Source organism: Rattus rattus, chromosome 8 (genome assembly GCF_011064425.1).
Source record: "Rattus rattus isolate New Zealand chromosome 8, Rrattus_CSIRO_v1, whole genome shotgun sequence".
Lineage (NCBI taxonomy): Eukaryota > Metazoa > Chordata > Mammalia > Rodentia > Muridae > Rattus > Rattus rattus.
This window is the reverse complement of record NC_046161.1, coordinates 38777379-38794997: the sequence shown is the minus strand read 5'-3', so window position 1 is coordinate 38794997 and position 17619 is coordinate 38777379. Positions and strand designations below refer to the sequence as shown.

Genomic DNA, 17619 nt, shown 5'->3' with positions numbered 1-17619 from the left:
TGCATCACATTCTGATCTAGACAAGAGTTTTGAGGAGATATACAGGAGAAACAATCATCCACTTTTATCCAAATATGAGATTGGTTACTTATATATTAAAAGAAATGTGGCCTGATCAAAGACACAATGGCCTTGGCCTACAGCACTGGTTTTCAGTCTTCCTAATGCTGTGACTCGAACAGTCACTCCTGACCCCAACCATAAAATTGTTTTTATTGTTACTCCATAACTGTAATTTTGCTATTGTTATGAATTGTAATGTAAATATCTGTGATTTGCAATGTCTTAGGTGCCCCCGTGACCCCTTAGGTGACCACAGGCTGGGATCCATGGACCTACAGGAACTATGAGCTGAGCAGAGTGACCAGAGTGACATACCTGCATAGTCCCAGCTACTTGGGAGGCTCTGGTAGGAGGGCGCTTTGAGCCAGACATTTAATGTTAGCATGGGAAACACACGAACCTATCTCCAAAAGAAAAGAAGGGGAGATGCGGAGGAAAGAAAAAGGAAAGCAACAGTAGCTTAGGACGATGGGATGATAAACACTTTTCTGGTTTTAGGTGTCTCTGGCTGCACAGAAAGAATTATCATTGACTTACATGGGAGAATGACTGTTTCAATATGGCCAGTGAGTCTTGTTTTTTGACTTTTACAAGATTGGTATGGGTTCAGCAAATAAGTGTGAGGCACCCAGCCCTGGCCCTGGCTTGAGGCTTTTTCTATCAGTGTGTCTGCAAAGGGTGCAGTCTTCTAGGAGAAAAGAGGTGGGCAGCAAAGACTACTGCAATTCAGGGTCAGGGAGCTACCACCAGGAAGTGGAGAGCCTGCCTGTTGCTGATGCCTGAAAGGGTCAAGAAGGGTGACTGCTAAGCTTGAAGGCCTTGCTGGATGGGAGGAATTGGTCTGGTAAGGTTAGTGGAAGCAGGTGGTGTGTGTGTGTGTGTGTGTATGTGTGTGGTGTGTGTGTGTGTGTGTGTGTGTGTGTGTGTGTGTGTGTGTCCTTCTGGGCAGGAAATACAGCTTTGCAAAAGCCTTGAGGTGTGTGGCTCTCAGATTTCTGGAATTAGAAAACTGTGCCCATTTTCTCTGGGCTGGATTCTGAGCTATTGAAAATATATATTAAAAACAGTGTGGTTTTCAGTTCCTTGATTTGCTTCCCTCAGGGGAAAAGAGCTCCTGGGCCCTTGGCCACTTCTCTGATGGACAGACGCAAGGCTAGAGGTATGGAGAGGTCAGGAAATGGGCATTGCCCTTCAAAGATAAGGATGGCACTGTGACCCCTGCCTGGGGGATGGGCTGGGCTTCAGTGATTGGGTCGATGACTTTTGTTCCTTGTGATAGCTGTGTTTTTCCAATGTCAAGTATCCTGATGGGTGCTCAGGCTTCTGGCAAATCCTCTGCCTTTTTCTCACGGTTAGGAGAAAGTTGCAGCCTCCAGATGAGCCAACAGTGAGGGTTCTGGGATAGAAATGACACTGGGATTAGATGCAACTCTTGGCGATACTGTGTACATAGTAAATTCTGATGAGCACTTAACAGCTACATTTACCGTTTAAATCAGAGTTTTGCTGGGATTTCAAAAATTGCCCCCTCCTAATGGTTCAATGCTGATGCTCAGTGGACTCTCAAGTTCCTGTAGGGAAAAAACCACCAAATCAAAAAAAGTATGGCCGGCTACAGCAGAAACAAAGTGTGTGCTACGTAATTCTATGCTATGTAGACTTCACCGAAGATATGCAGGTTGAAAATCTTTTTTATTTTAATTTTTAACTTTGAGACAAGGTCTCTCTGGAGCCCTGGCTCTCCTGGAATTCACTCTGCAGACCAGGCTGGCCTCAAACTCGGAGATCCCACTGCCTCTGCCTCCTGAGTGATGGGGTTAAAGGCATGCACCTCCACTGCCGGGCCAGCCCAACTGATTTTGGAAGAATGATGTGGATCTTAGACGCGCTCTCTAGGTAGAGGGAACACACTCAGTAGCGGTGAGGAAAATGTTGCTGCTGTACTGTGTGACTTGGTCAGGTCCCCAGCATAGCATCTACGTGTCATGGAGTAGTATACAACTGTAAATAAGACTGTGACTGCTAGTTTTATTAGAGATGCAAGTGGGGAGGGTTTAAAAGTTTGGTTTGTCAGTGTGTGTTTCTGTCAGGCTACACTTTGGGAATCCTGTGGTAACAGGATGAATCAGTGTCAGGAAGGAGGATTTCAATAGTCTGGGAGCCAGAAGGAAGGCCTGCAACTAGGGAGGGGCACAGGTCTTACAAAGTCCTGACGGTAATTTTAGAGTGCTGCTTAGACTTTTCTTTGGTAGATTCTGTATTTTTTCCCCCTAGGTAGAAAATGATAAAAGGCTGGGCACAGTGGTGCATGCCTATGCTCCCACACTCAGGAGGCAGAGGCAGGAGCATCTTTGTGAGTTTAAGGCCAGCCTGGACAACTAGGACTACATAGAGACTGTCTCGAAACAACAACCTCAAACCCAACACCATCAACAAAACCAAAACAAACCGATAAAAGGGCAGTCTATTGACATGAAATGATAATAAAGGTTCAAAAATGTCTTAGGTGAAGATGATTGATGTGCAAACCAAAGCTGTGAGACTGAATAGTTCAGTAAGCTCAACAACCTGCCAGCCAAGGGTTTGGTAGCTGAGCTAAGTACTTAATGGTACCAAAGGGCTTTGGAGCTAAAATAATAATAAAAAAAATTAGCAAACCAAGACAGGGTACTTTCTTCTTCTTCTTCTTTGGAAAAGAAGTTCCTATTTTCAAAGTTCTTCTAATGAGGTCTGAAGATAAGGGAAGTGAAGGTGACTAGGAGCTGAATTTCTGTCCCCTGCGTGCAAGTGGCCAGCGTTCAAAGCTGTCTCACAGGCTCTGTGGGCGGGGCCTCATGTTGGCAGCGCCTTCCGCTGAGCAATAGAGTATCTTTAAAGTACATATTCCGTTCCCAGAAAAGGAATTACTCTTCAGAAAGAAAAAGATCAAAAGGAAGTTCCTTGTTTTAAAAAGGTTAAAAGGTCTGGAAGAAGCTCTTGAGACACGAATGTCCCTAACCTTAAACCTTTCTGGGACTTAATCAGTCTGCAAAAGGCTGCAGCTTCTGAATTGCCAACCTTTGCCGGTTATAAATACCAAGGAGATCTTTTTTTTTTTTTTTTTTTTTTTTTTTTTAAAGATTTATTTATTTATTATATATAAGTACACTGTAGCTGTCTTCAGATACACCAGAAGAGGGCATCGGATCTCTTTACAGATGGTTGTGAGCCACCATGTGGTTGCTGGGAATTGAACTCATGACCTCTGGCAGAGCAGTCGGTGCTCTTAACCACTGAGCCATCTCTCCAGCCCCCAAGGAGATCTTTAATGCCTGCACTGGGGAGGTAGACGCATGTGAATCTCTGTGAGTTCAAAGCCACCCTGGTCTACATAATAAGTTCCAGGGCAGCTTGGTGAAACAAGATGGTGGAGTAGGGATATAGCTCAAGGTGGGGTGCTTGTCTAGGAGGATATGTGAGGTCGTAGGTTCAATTCCAATCACCACAAAAATAAAAACACTAAGGGGTAGAAAAACGAACTTTGGCTTTCTCTATCTTCCCACAACATGAGGCAGAAAACTCGAAGCTCAACATTCACATTTAGAAGACTCCTTCCATCCCTACCTGTCTTAATGCGAGCACAGCCACGATTCACTCCCGGAGGCAACAAGCCCAAAGCCATAAAGAACATGGACGGCAAGGCTTCTCTTTGGCTTGTGCACAGGTTCTACCTTGGATCCCACCTCTTTCCTTCCATTCCTCGCTTCACCAGCAGAGGGCGCAGGCACTGAGTTTCCTTTGGGTTCCGCCCCGGGAAGCCACGCCCCATCCCAGAGGGTCGGGGCGGGAGCAGTGGGCGCGGAAACTTGGTCGAGGCTTTCCGGGAGCCGCAGGGCACGCGGGTGCTCGCGAGCTCGTGCGCGAGTTGGGGGTCGCTGCGGCGTTCTGTGCTCGCCTGCCTCCGGCGCGCGCCCCGGCGCTGCGCCGACCGCGCTCGCGCCCGCGCAGGGGCGCGCCTCAGGGCGGGCGCCTCCCTCTCACTCCCTCGGCTGTGAGCGCCGGCGGTGGCTGCCGGAGAGGCCCCTCCTTCTCGCCCCGCTCCATTCCCTCGCTCGCGGCCGAGCGGGCTCCCGACCCTCCGCTGGCCATGGCCGGCAACGTGAAGAAGAGCTCGGGCGCCGGCGGCAGCGGCTCTGGGGGCTCCGGAGCGGGCGGCCTGATCGGGCTCATGAAGGACGCCTTCCAGCCGCACCACCACCACCACCACCACCTCAGCCCGCACCCTCCCTGCACGGTGGACAAGAAGATGGTGGAGAAGTGCTGGAAGCTCATGGACAAGGTGAGCGGCCTGCGGGCGCGCGCGGCGCCGGGTGGGCGTGGGCGGTGGGGAGAGAGGGAGAGCTGCGGTTGGCAGTTGGGAACGTTGAGGTGTGGGGGAGCCAGACAAAGATGGGGTGGGGGCTGGGGGAGGGCTGGTCACCGCGCCACCCGGGCGGAAGTGCGATGGGGGTGCGGAGCCTGGGGATGTGGGTCGCCGAGTGGGCCCGGGGAGGTGGGCCTGAGGGATGTGTGTTGGATCTGCCGGCTAGGGCTCCGGGTTGGACGAGGAGTCGCCCTGGGTGAGGGACTTGGGGTCAGGAGGCGGCCGGGCTGACTGCGGTCTGGGTGAGCTTATAGTTTTTTTCTCATTAAGATGTAGCACACAGATCAAAGAAAAGAGGTGGGTTTAAATGGGGGCAGGGAAGGAACTTCCCTTCACCGCTAAGGATGGCTTAAGTTTTTGTCTTGCAAAGTGTTGGATGTAATCCATTGCTGCTGCTGAGGTAGGCACTGGTTAAACCACAAGGTCTGGTTAGAACCATTATCTTTGGAAAGGTGGTGGACTGACTGAGCGTGCTGAATTACAGTCTGACTTCTACAGAACTTCCTCCTTGCACTTGGTGCTTTTCGCTGGGCTGTAGTGTTTGATTTTTGTAACGGACCTACCTGCTTATTATTCAGGACCCCTTTGATAGCCATTATAAAATCAGGTGCGGGGGTGGGGTTGCTTATGGTTAGCCCTTTAAGTCTGTCACTCAGGAGAATCTTACACTTCCTTATAGTTGTGCCCGTATAACGTAGTCCTGTACTTGGCCCCAGTACTTAAAAGTGAACACAAATCTCTTAACATTTGTTGGAAGTCAATGCTCTATTTCCTTGACTCTTACCATAGTTATTAATTTTTCAACATTCCTACTGAAGATAAATGTGTTTAGGAGGCCCTGGCATGTAAGGGAATGGTGTTATTTCCTCCGGGGTAAATATGGTTTTCTTTGGTTCCTCTCTGGGCCTAGGTTCCTCTTCTGTAAAGTTCTCTATGGGTTGTTTTGGACTAGAAGCAGCCAATAAAATTATTAACACTTGGCCAGTGTAACTGCTGTATAAATGCTTAATAAGTCCTGTGTGAGAATTAACACTCTTGCACTGCATACCGGTGGTTTCAGAGCCACTTTTCCAGGACTGATTTTTTTCCCCTTACATTAAGTAATTTGAATTATGGGAGCCTCCCTCAAATGGGTCCCAATTGATATTGCAATTAATGGCATAAGTTTGCTGATTATATTGGTGTTGTGGAACTGACCTTACTGGAAATTATAAAACCACTATAAAATATGCTGATAAATCTTGTTTATTTTTCCTTTTTAAAAATTTTATTTTATTACTTTGGATATTTTGTGTGCATGTATGACTGTGCACCACATGGTGCAGTGCCCTGGAATCCATAAGGTGTTGGATCCCCTGGAACTGGAGTTAGGGATGGTTGTGAGCCACCATGTGGGTGCTGGAATTGAACCTGTGTCTTCTGCAAGAACAAGTGCTCTTAATCACTGCACAGTCTTTCCAGGCCTAGTTTAAATAAGGTTGTCTGGAGATGCCAGGGAGTGAATCTTTATTATTATTATTATTATTATTATTATTATTATTATTATTATTATTATTATTATTTTTTTTTTTCGGGGCTGGGGACTGAATCTTTGTTAGTTTTTGTTTGTTTGTTTACTTATTCACTTTACATCTGGAACACCACTGCCCTCCTCCCGGTCATCCCTCCCCTAATACCCCCTCCCCTTCTTCTCTGAGCGGGTGGTTGTCCCCCTAGGTATCCCCCCACTCTGGTGCCTAGGCGCCATGGAACCTGGGGATGCTGCCTCTTGTGGACAGGCAGGACCCTGGGTGGAGTGATAGGGACACCAACCCACCCACAAAACTTTCCACTCAACATTCATCCCTGTTTGTCTCTTGAGATAAGCTTTCACTAACTATATCTCAGGCCAGTCTGGAACTCACAGCAGTCCTTCTGCCTCAGCCTGTCAAGTGCTGCCTAGGTCCATGTGTTGACATCTTTACAAAAATATCGAATGTCTTTACAATCTGTAGTTTATAGGTTTACATTTTGGGAGCTTAACTGTTGGGGACTCCTGGTAGAGAAAAATTAGTTTCATTTCTAGTTAGTTTCCCATATAGGATGTGTGAGTGGGTTCTTTGTATTGAAATAACCCTAATTAGTGACTTCCGTAAACTAATGAGCTTTAAAACTGTTTCTGCTGGGCTGGAGAGATGACTCAGTGGTTAAGAGCACTGACTATTCTTCCAGAGGATCTGAGTTCAATTCCCAGCAACCACATGGTAGCTCACAACCATCTGTAATGGGATCCGATCCCCTCTTCTGGTCTGCCTGAAGACAGCTACAGTCAATCGTATACATAAAATAAAATAAATTGAAAAAAAAAAACTTTCTGCCAATGAAAGATTATAGCTAGTCATTCTACATGGCAGTCCAAATAAACCCTCCCTTACTTGATCTTATTTAATGCTCTTATCACTTGAGTATTAAGATTTGAGTTTTTCTAGGGATGGTCAGTCATTTATGTCTCAGAGTTTTGGTTGTTTCAAGGACAGCAGGCTTCCAGCTTTACCATTCTAGTCTAGGAAGGAAGGATGTTTTATTATTCTTCAGTGCTTGTCTCTGAAGATGCTTTCAGCAGTGTGCCCTCTAACACTTCACTAATTGTGCTGAAATGAAAGCTCAGGCTTTTTCTCAACTCAGGCCTGCAGGTTTGTACCACTTCAGACTTCCAGATTTTCTCAACGCTTCCTTCCGGATTGTTACTTAATACCTAGTACTTGCTGAGTTGCACTGTCTCCTTTGCCATTGGAGTTTGGGGGTTTCTTTTTACTTTATTTTTTAAGGTCTTTAAAAAATAATATATATTATTCTGTGTGTATGTGTGTGTATTTTGCATGCATGGGATAGCCCATGTGTGGCCATCAAAGGACAACTTGTGGAAGTCGGTTCACAATTTTCATCAAGTGAGTCCCAACATACTGTTTCTACTTACTGCCCCTCCCCCAGTCTTTAGCATGTTTCCCCTGTGTGTATTATGTATATGCATCTCATGTATGCCTGCTGTCTGTGAGGCCAGAAGGAGTCTGATTCCCCTGGAACTGGAGTGACAGACTGCTGTGAACTTCCCCATGCAGGTTCTGGGAACTGAACCCAGGTCTTCTGCTAAGAGCAGCCAGCGCTCTTAACTGCCGAGCTATCTCTCCACCTGCACAGTGCATCTTTCTGATGTGTGGAATTCTTTAGTGACTCCTGAGTCATCACTTCATCCCTGTTTAGTTCTTGAGAAGGTTAGGTGTGTGTTTTTCCAGCCTGCTGCTCACCAAGCTAGCCCTGGGGCCTGCTGGTGTGCTTGCTTCCCCCGGTTTTGGATGTCTGCAGCTGATCTAAGCTGTGGGTGTTGCTCAACATAGGCCCGGCTTGTTCAGCCATGTGAGACTTCAACTTGTTGGGGGGAAAATGCTTGTGTTAGAGCACCCCTTAAATAAAAATAGATACGAGCAGTTGTTTTCTTTTTTCTTTTTTTGGTTGTTAGCCGTCCCTTGTTTTACCATGCTATTGTAGTAAGCGCTGCAGAATTATTTCTCTGTAAAGAAATTGGCTAGTACTTTAGTCTAGGCAGAGAAGAGAGGATGAGAAGAAGTTTCAAATGGCTTTAACCTGTACATTTTAAATCGCCAAGATATTTAATTTAGAGGGATGTAAAATACCATTGTAAAGTATAGCTGGAGTTGGCGGACATTTCCGGTAAAGGGAGAGAGTAAATATTTTGGTTTTGCTGGTTAGCATGCTTAATCCCATATCATTTGTTGTTGTTTTGAGGTTTTAAAACTTAAAAACTATTCTTAGCTTGAAGATTTTGTGGAGAATATGCAGTCTTGCAGGCCATAATTTTCTGCCCGTGAACTGGTAGGATTTAGCTAGCACTGTAGCCCAGGCTGCCGTAGAACCAGCCTGGCCTTGCTTGAACTAAAAGTAGTCCTCCCACATTACAGACAGGCATCACCATACATACATAGCTTTCAGTTTTTGAGATTAAAAGAAGTATTTTCAAAAGAGGATGATTTGGGGGCAGTGAGACGGCTTATCAGGTAAAGATCCTTGCTGAGTTAGTCTGAAGACCTTAGTTTAAGCCTCAGGATGCACAAAGTGGAAGGAGACCCAAGTCCTGCATGTTGTCCTCTGAGCATGGCATACACACGGGCACACGTGTGCACACTAAATAATAAAAGTGAAGAAAAAGGGGTTGGGGATTTAGCTCAGTGGTGGAGAGCTTGCCTAGCACCGAAGGCCCTGTTCGGTCCCCAGCTCCGAAAAAAAAAAAAAAAAAAAAAAAAAAAGTGAAGAAAAAGTGATTCCTTTCCTTACGTCATCTTTCCTCAGCTCTACCTGCTCCCCAGTCCCAAAAGAACGTTGGGTAAATTAGTATATTTTGGAAGTAAAATGTCTTCAGTATTTTCATTGGACCTGTGGCCCTTCCCTCCTCCTCTCTCCCTTAACTCCTTCCATTTGATTTGCCTGCTAGGTTCCAGGCAGGTGCAAGGCTCATATGCCCCAGGAGCTCGGGACTGATAAGTGACTCCTGAAGTGGTTTGTCCCGAGTGACCTGGGATCTTGTCTTAGGTTTAAACACAAGACATATTTGTTCTTAACCTCTGAGGTTTGGGTATCCCTGCTATTTTCTTTTTTAGATGTGGTCTCACTGACCTGGACTCACATAAATCTGCCTGGGTCTGTTTGCCTAATGTTTGAAATAAATGCATACCACCACACCTGACCTTTTGTTGTTTTTCCCACCATGGGTATTTTTGTTTGTATACTAGATTGGCCTCCAATTTTGTGTGATTCCCCTGCCTTAGTCTCCTGACGGCCAGGATTGTAGCCATACATAGGCCACCATGCCAGGCAATCTCTGAAGCTTGTAAACTCCACAAGGAAAGCAGCTATAAGTCATGTAAGCTAATTGTCTGTTGTTACACTGTTCAGTCAGGGGATCCTCACAGTAGTAGGTACTGTATAGGTTTTTGCTAAATTAAGTTACTTGTATGACCCAAAAGAAAGCTGAAAGCAAAAGGCCTGGGGGTGGGAATTAATTAGTTAGCAGATTTACTTATTTTGTTTTATTGTGGAAGAATTTATTTTAGCCACAATAAGTTTATTTCTTGCCATAACTCTTTATTGGTATCATCCTTGTTTTATAGGTGAAGGTAGTTAGGGTGAGAGGTTAAATAATCTCCTGACTTGGAATCCAGGGTTAACCTACTTCCTAAGGCTTCATAAGTTCTTCTGTTCACTTCTTTCTCAGATATACAACACAATTCTCAATCACAGAAGCCATTTACAGTGGTGCTAAAATGGATATTCGTCTCTCACAGCCCACATAGATGATGCTGGTCTCACAAGATGGTCAGAGCACTTACTTAATTTCCTAGGACAACACGCTGCTGCCATATTGGTGCTGAGATAAACCCCTCTGTGAGGCCGGTCACGTGGCATTATGACACATGCAATCACTACATTGCATGGTACTTAGTAGTGATGACAAATGACTGTTGCTGGTTTATGTGTCACATTTACTCGACTATACTATTTCAGTATCTGTGTTCCTTCTAGCGAAAGTTAACACTGTGTGACCTGTTAAGCTGGAAGCAGCCCTGTAGATGCCGTATTTGCAGAGCTCTTACTTAATCAAGAGCGAGCCTCATGACTAGCTATGTCGTATAGGCTTGTGTAGGTACATGTTAATGTTCAAACAGCAAAATAAGCTAAGGATGCATTTCTAGGAGAATCATGATTATGTTTAGAGAGAGCTCGGTAGGTGCTCAGGACAGTTCTCAATCTGGTCCTCATTTGTTCCGTGTGAAGCTGTCATTTTCTCAATTGGTATTAAGGTAATGTTTAACTAGTACTATTCAATAAAATAAATGTTAGCTACTTCTCTACAAGACAGCCTCATCATATAGCGTTAGCTGGAATGGAACTCTGGAACTCACTGTAGTTCAGGCTGGCCTTGAACTTACAGTCCTCTTACCTGAGCCTCCCAGACATGTGCTGCTATGCCTAGCTTCTGGTGGTTATTTTTAAGTTAGAGGTAGTGGTTCTTCAAATTATGTGTATTGGTTACTTTGTGTGGTGAACATGGATGAGTGTACACGTTATTTTCCCATTATACTTAATTAGTGTTGGCATTTGCCATTCCCAGGGTAAGGAGAAGAGATGAGACAGGGACTCCATGCTGCATGCTGGTTTGAAGTCCAAGTGATCTTTTGCCTCAAACCACTTCCTGCCCCTCACCCCTCTCCCGGTACTAGGATCGTAGGTGTATACAACCCACCTTTTTACCATCTGACTTTGATTTTTTCTCAAGACGGGGTTTCTCTATGTAATGCTGGCTGTCCTAGAACTTGATTTCTATACCAGACTGGCCTTAAATTCAGAGCTTACTGCCTCTGCCCTCCCGAGTTCTGGGAGGAAAGGTGTGCGCCACCATTCTCAGCATATCACTTGTACCTTTATTTTTTTACTTTTTTTTGGTTGTTGTTGTTGTTTTGTTTTTGAGAGAGGCTTACATTTTGTAGCTCAGCTTAGCCTTGAACCTTCTGATCCTTATGTCTTTGTCTTTCAAGTGCTGGGGTTTTAGGTGTTTGCCACCATGCCTGGAAAGTGTGCTCTTTTCTGTATGTTTAGGACTCCCCCAGAGGATATAAAAGTCTTCATTAACTCCATATGTGTGAGATTTGAGGCAGTTAAATATTGCGTGACCGGCGTTTAAGTTTGAAAGGCTAGAAGTGGGATTAAGGGACTGCGGAGATGGTTCAGTGGTTAAGAGCACTGGCTGCTCTGCCCCAGGACAGGGCTTGATTCCCATTGCACACATGTCTTTAACTCCAGTTTCATGGGGTCTGATGTCCTTTTCTGGCCACCATGGCACCAAGCATACACTCTGCACACAGGTAATCATGCAGGCAAAACATTTGTACACACAAGATAAAAAATACTTTAAAGTAGGATTAAATCAAGGCTAAACTTTTTGATGGCTGTTACTGTAGAAAAATTTGCTTTTAGTATATAGTTAACTGGTAGTGTACATACAATAAACTGATAAATCATGATCACATTGGTCCCTGAGTCTCCCCCCTTAGAACTCATGTTGTATTCAAACATAAACTGTGAAAAAATTATTTCCTTAATGATTAACCTGGAACATTCAAAGAAAAGCAGGTTGAGTTTTAGTTTGAAAACAGAGCCTAAATTTTAATCACAGTTTCTAAAGAAGTTGTTAATTCTCATGTCCATTAGGTTTGTTAGGAGGGGGATTGTAACAAGCAAGTCATTGTGAAGTGTTTTCCTGATTAGCACATTTTGTGCTGGAAGGAAATAGGTGGGAGTAGTCAGCTAGGAGCACTGGAAAGCAGCCTCAAGCTGTCCCCCACAATGTTCCTGTCCACAGCAGCTTCCAAAGGGGGAAAGGGTTCTAATGACATTTGTATCATGTCCCCCGGGATGCAGGCCCTGCTGAGAGCAGTGGTGGCTCTACATACACATAGCCATCAGAATGCACAGTGATGGGCTCAGGGGCAATGTGCTCACACTCAGCATGCTCAAAGTCTTGGGGTCCACCAGGATGGGGTGGAGGTGTGGGGACAGGACGTGATAGCACTGGTGACACAGGGACTCAGTAGTGACTCTCAGTCTTTTTTCCCTATATATTTTGGAATGACTGGTGGGTAAGTGTTTAGAGGAGTCTAATGACAGAGGACCTTAACTTACTGCTGACTTGCTCTTTTCCCTCCAGCTTTGGTCTGTGTGGAAGGCAACTTTATACAAGGCTAATTCTCTGCTGCTGTACTGAATAGGATGGGGTCTGCGTTTTTGTAAATTTTTTGTTTTTGTTTTGTTTTAGGGATAGGACCTTGCTATGTAGCCCAGGCTGGCCTCACACTTTGAGTAGTCCTCCTGTTTAGCTTCTCAAATGTTAGGGTTATAGGCACCCAGGTGCCATTCTCAGAACTCCTTTCTTCTTTAGATCTGTTTTGAACATCTGTATGGATCTGTAGCACTTTTTTGAAAAAAAGAAAAATACAGCTGATGAATCATAAAATGTATAGAGCAAAATGTAGAAGTCCTCATTAGTCTCGTACTCCAAATGAATCCCCTCTCTAGAAGTATCTAGAGTTTGTTCCTCCACCCCCATATCCTGTTTCCCAAGTGATTCTAAGAAATTTGATGGAGAACATCATCTTTGAGACATTTATTGCATTGTTGACTTGTAAACTGTAACATTTTTAGCATTTGGTTCCTTTTACTTTTCTCCCCTCTGGTACTGGTGGTGAAACCTGGCACCCTGAGAATACTGTATATAAATCCTGTCTAGCTGAGTATTTACTCCAGACTTAACAGTGACACCACGGAGGATCAGTAATTAGTCATTCTTTATATCTTGAAGTGGTTTATAATGTCACATCTTTTTATAACTCAAGAATCTCAAAATACTGTGTCTAATAGCTTAATGTACTAACATTTTTTTACATGTCTCGGTTTGTATCTGCATATGCATGTGCTTGTGTGCTTGCAGGCCAGAGGCCAGCCTAGGGGTCATTCATTCCTCAGATACTTTCCACCATGAAGGCTAGGCTAGTGATCTTAACACAATCCCAGATAACCCCAGGTACTTGCCTATTTCTGCATCCCCGGTGTTGGGATTACACCTGTTTTTGTTGTGGGTTGATGTTTTTAATGTGGATTTTGGTGGGTTGAATTAGGTCTTCATGCTTGCAAGGTAAGCACTGTACCAATTGTGCTCTTCTCCAGCTCCTCTTCTTTTCAGGTGGCTCTCAAACTCGTGGATTGGTGAACTAGTGACCCTCAAAGTTTAAACAGGCGTTTAGAGGGCTTTTTAAATGGGAGAATCTGGTGGGTCTGGGGTGGGGCCTGGGAGGGGGTTGTTAAATGGGAGAATCTGGTGGGTCTGGGGTGGGGCCTGGGAGGGGGTTGTTAAATGGGAGAATCTGGTAGGTCTGGGGTGGGGCCTGGGAGGGGGTTGTTAAATGGGAGAATCTGGTAGGTCTGGGGTAGGGCCTGGGAGGGTTGTTAAATGGGAGAATCTGGTGGGTCTGGGGTGGGGCCTGGGATTCTGCATTCCTGACCCTCATCCAGAAAATAGTCTAGCTGGTCTAAGGATCACACTTGATGTAGCAAGACTCTATACCACAATTTCTTTTATTTAGAAAAGCTTGAATTTTTTTTTTTTTGATAAAGACATGGCAGTATGGTATCTTAAATTATGAAAGCAATACATACTTAAAATATACTTTTTCTTTTGTAAACAAACAGTGAGGCTTTTTCTGTGTAGCCCTGGCTGTCCTGAAACTCTTTGTAGACCAGGCTGACTCACAGAAATCTGCCTGCCTCTGCCTCTGCCTCTGCCTCCCAAGTGATGGGATTAAAGGTGTGTATCACCACGCCTGACAGAAATGGTGGGATTTTTATAGAATTTTTTTTCTTTTACATTTCTGAGATTTTTCCATGTTACCATGTCCCTAAAAAAAAAAAAAAAAAAAAAAACAAAGGACTATAAAATTTTTATGATATGGGTAAGTTTGTTTAGTCTGATTCCTGAGTGGTGGGATTAAAGGTGTGTGCTACCACATCTGGCTGTTTTTAGGCTTTAATATTGTTTTGTCTTGACATAGGGTTTCACATTTAGAGATAGCCTTAAAATACTGACTCTTGATTCTACTTCCTAGGTACTGGGGTTAGAAGTGTAAGCTACCACTCCTGGCCTAGTTTCTAAGTTTTTTTTTTTTTTTTAACTTTATGTGTTTGTGTGTCAGTATGAATGCATGCTTGTGTATGTTATATGTTCACACACACACACACACACACACACACACACACACACACACACACACACACACACACTCTCCTTTAATCCCAGGAAGCAGAGGCAAGCAGGTCTCTGGGAGTTCAGAGCCAGTCTGGTGTACATAGTGAATACTAGGACAGTCAGTGCTATGTAGAGAGACTCTATATCTAAAAAGGGAAAAAAGAAACAAGTGGGGGCTGGAGCTCAGGGCTTAAGCTCACTGGCTGTTCTTCCAGAGAGCCTGGGTTCAATTTCCAGTACACACCCACATGGTAGCTCACAACTATCTGTAATTCCTGTTTCAGGGGATCTGCCATCCTTACACAGACATACATGCAGTCAAAAGATCTATCTATCTATCTATCTATCTATCTATCTATCTATACACACATATATATATGTATATGTATATACATATATATAATAAAAACAAAACAAATTATTAAAGTATACACATACACACATATTTCTATATGTACATGTGTGTTGACACCTCTTTATAGTCACAGTTTTATCAAATGGAAACGCATGCCCAAGTGCTGGAGCGTTAAGATAGTTCAGTACTAACATCTAACACTCCGTGATATCTTTAAGTATAGAAAGTGCTCTGGTACTCTCTTAGAGATCTTGAGCCAGACCACTGCGTAATTCCAGAGGAGACGAGGATTGGGAATGGAACTGCTTTAATGCCGTGATCTGTAGTTGCGTTGGGACGCCATCCAAAAGCTTTGCTAATGTTGCTTAATCTCTCCTTCATGTTAGTATTTGGCTTGAATGTTACACTGATAGATTCTGCATAGTTATGTTTTTCTCTTTTAAAAAACGTAACCATAAAGTAAGGTTGAGCTTCGGGGCATGTCGTTTTGTATTTTTCCGGTGATGTGATAAGTGAAGTGAGGTTTAAGTGGTGCTGTATGTGACATGCTGCTGGGCAGCACTGGACGAGAACATGGAGCTCCGACTCAAGAGCCTGAACAGAGTGTTGATAAACCAACATTGGAGGAGAGTAGTAAGAAGAAAGGCTTTTTCCTTTGGCCCCTAAATATTTACCACTAGTAGGTTTTTATGAAAAGTATAGGTTGCAGATTTGTTTCTGGAAAACAGTCTTCAGTTCTTTTTATTCCTTCCTTCCTCCCTCCTCCCTCCCTCCTTCCCTCCCTCCCTCCCTCCCTCCCTCCCTCCCTTCCTTCCAAGCTTCCCTGTGTCCATGCACACTTGTCAAGCTGTTGCACCTCTGGTTCTGAGAGGGTAGGGTTGGGATTTTGGGAGGTGCATACCCACTGTACCCCATTCTACCTCCTAATGCTGGGGTTACAGGTTGGGCTCCATCATGCCATGCTTGAACTTTCTATCACTTGAAGTTTCTGTGGATTCTAGTTTATTTTGTAAAAAACACTTATTTTTACTTACATGGATATATGTGTGTATGTGAGTGCAGGTGACTCTGAGAGCCAGAGACATGGGATTCCCTGCAGTTGAAGTTACAGGTAGTGGTGTGCTGGGAATTGAACTTCTGTCCTCTACCAGAACAGCAAGTGCTCTTTACCATGGAGCCATCTCCCTAGCCCCTTTTTTTTGTTTTTTATTTTTTTTATTTTTATTGAAACAGAGTTTCTTATGGTTAAGGTGGCCTTGAAATCTTGGTCTTTCAGCCTTTACCTTCCCAAGTGCAGGGATTACAGCCCAAGCCTGGCTAGCATAGTTTAAGAGACTTTAGAAATTGACCTAATGCTTACATTTACAGACAAAAACTGAAGTTCAGAAAGACGAGTGTCTGCCCATGTTAATGTATATGTACTTACTGTCTAAAGCCACCAGACTAGACTGCAGATCCTGGTACTCTGACCTTTCCTTCTGTGCCTTTTGTGCTTGTGAGCAGGATTAATCGTTTCAAAACTCTAGTGAAGTTTTACATTCCGTACTGTGTATAGCTCCACTTAGGAAACATTTGGTTTTGTAGTATAGCAATTTGTTCCTTTATAAAGAGTGCACGCGCATGTGTTTGTGGGTGCATGCGGAGGTCAGGACAGCTGTTGGGAGTTGGGCTTGGCTGTCCTCCCTGTTGAGGCAGTCTCCTTTCTCCTGTGGTGTGAACACTAGGCCAGCTGGCCCAGGAGCCTGGGGCAGTTCTCTCTATCTCCCATTTGCTGTTAAGAACACTAGGATTACAGTGTGCTGCACTGGATTTAGCTTTTCAGGTGGGCTCCAGGAATGGAACTTGGATTGTCACACCTGTGTGACTTGTAGTTTTACCTGTTGAGCCATCTCTTTGGCCCTGAAAGCTTTGTTCCTTTTAAGGAAAAACTTGTAAATGAAAAATGTCTCATTGGGAATTGAGGAAGTGGTTCAGTGGTGAAGTGCTTTGCTCACAAATATGAGAAGCAGAATCTGAGCTCAGTACCTGTGGAAGGAGCCAGGTACTGTGGTGCTTGTAATTCCAGTGCTGGGGTGGAAAGACAGGAGGATCTCTGAGACTCTTTGCCAGTCAGCCTAGCCTACTTGTTGAATGAGACCCAAACCAGTACGAGACTCTGTCTCAGAAGGATGACATCTAATGCTGTCTTGGCCTCACACGTATATGTACACACATAATGCATACATTTAAAAAATGCTGTTGTGGGCAGGCTGAACTTTATGGAGCAAAAGACATTTATTTAAAAAATTATTTTGTGTAAGTATTGTGACACAGAATATTTTCAGAATATTTTTTGAGTGCTACATGTTTGTTTTGAGAACCAGAGACAAGTTAAGAAGACAAGTAAAATCTGTTGCCCTTAGAAAACAGGCTTGGATATACCTTTTCTGCCTAGTTGTAAATGCAAAATCCTGACTGGTAGAGAAACTCTGTAATTTAGAACAAAAGTAGGCACTGTTTTCTGTGGTTTCTCCTTTTCTAAAAATGCAGTGACTTTTAAAAAGTTACTAGTTGTGTGTGTGCACAGGCGTGCACCTGTGTGTGCATACATGTCCCGTGGTACACATGTAGAGGTCAGGTGGCAGCTTCTCTTTAACCATGTGGGTTCCAGACATTAACCAAGGTTGTCTGTCAGGTTGCAGCAAGCAAGTTTCTTTTCCCTCTGAGCCATCTTGCTGCCCCCCAGATGTAGCAGTTTTTAAGTATGGTTTTACTTCCCTTCATTGTGATCATAGCGGTGTCCAGTGTTTTTGTCTATTGACTGTTGAGCCTTGGCAGAAGCAAGGGAGAAGTGAAGCCAGTGAGAAGCTATCATGAGTGGAGCATGTGGAGGCTGTACAAGGACATGGTTGGTTTTCCAGAGCTAAGCACGAATTGTTGTCATTGTTCTGAGGGACTCTAAATATATAGCTA

The 17619-nt window shown here is 44.2% G+C and overlaps 1 protein-coding gene and 1 long non-coding RNA gene across 3 annotated transcripts in view; one reads left to right on the top strand and one right to left on the bottom strand.

The window, feature by feature from the left end:
- Positions 1-413: 413 nt before the first annotated feature.
- LOC116908055 lies at positions 414-3913 on the bottom strand. The gene is made up of 3 exons (XR_004388870.1): positions 3667-3913; positions 1551-1634; positions 414-1459 (listed from the first exon to the last, which is right to left on the bottom strand). It is a non-coding gene; the product is annotated as an uncharacterized LOC116908055 (long non-coding RNA).
- An 86-nt stretch (positions 3914-3999) lies between these two features.
- Positions 4000-17619, top strand: part of Cbl (Cbl proto-oncogene) — a 79448-nt gene continuing 65828 nt past the window's right edge. For both annotated transcript variants that reach the window (XM_032911327.1, XM_032911326.1), the window contains exon 1: positions 4000-4381. In XM_032911327.1, the coding sequence (XP_032767218.1) occupies positions 4190-4381 (192 nt within the window). In that variant the 5' untranslated portion in view covers positions 4000-4189. The remainder of the gene's footprint in view (positions 4382-17619) is intronic.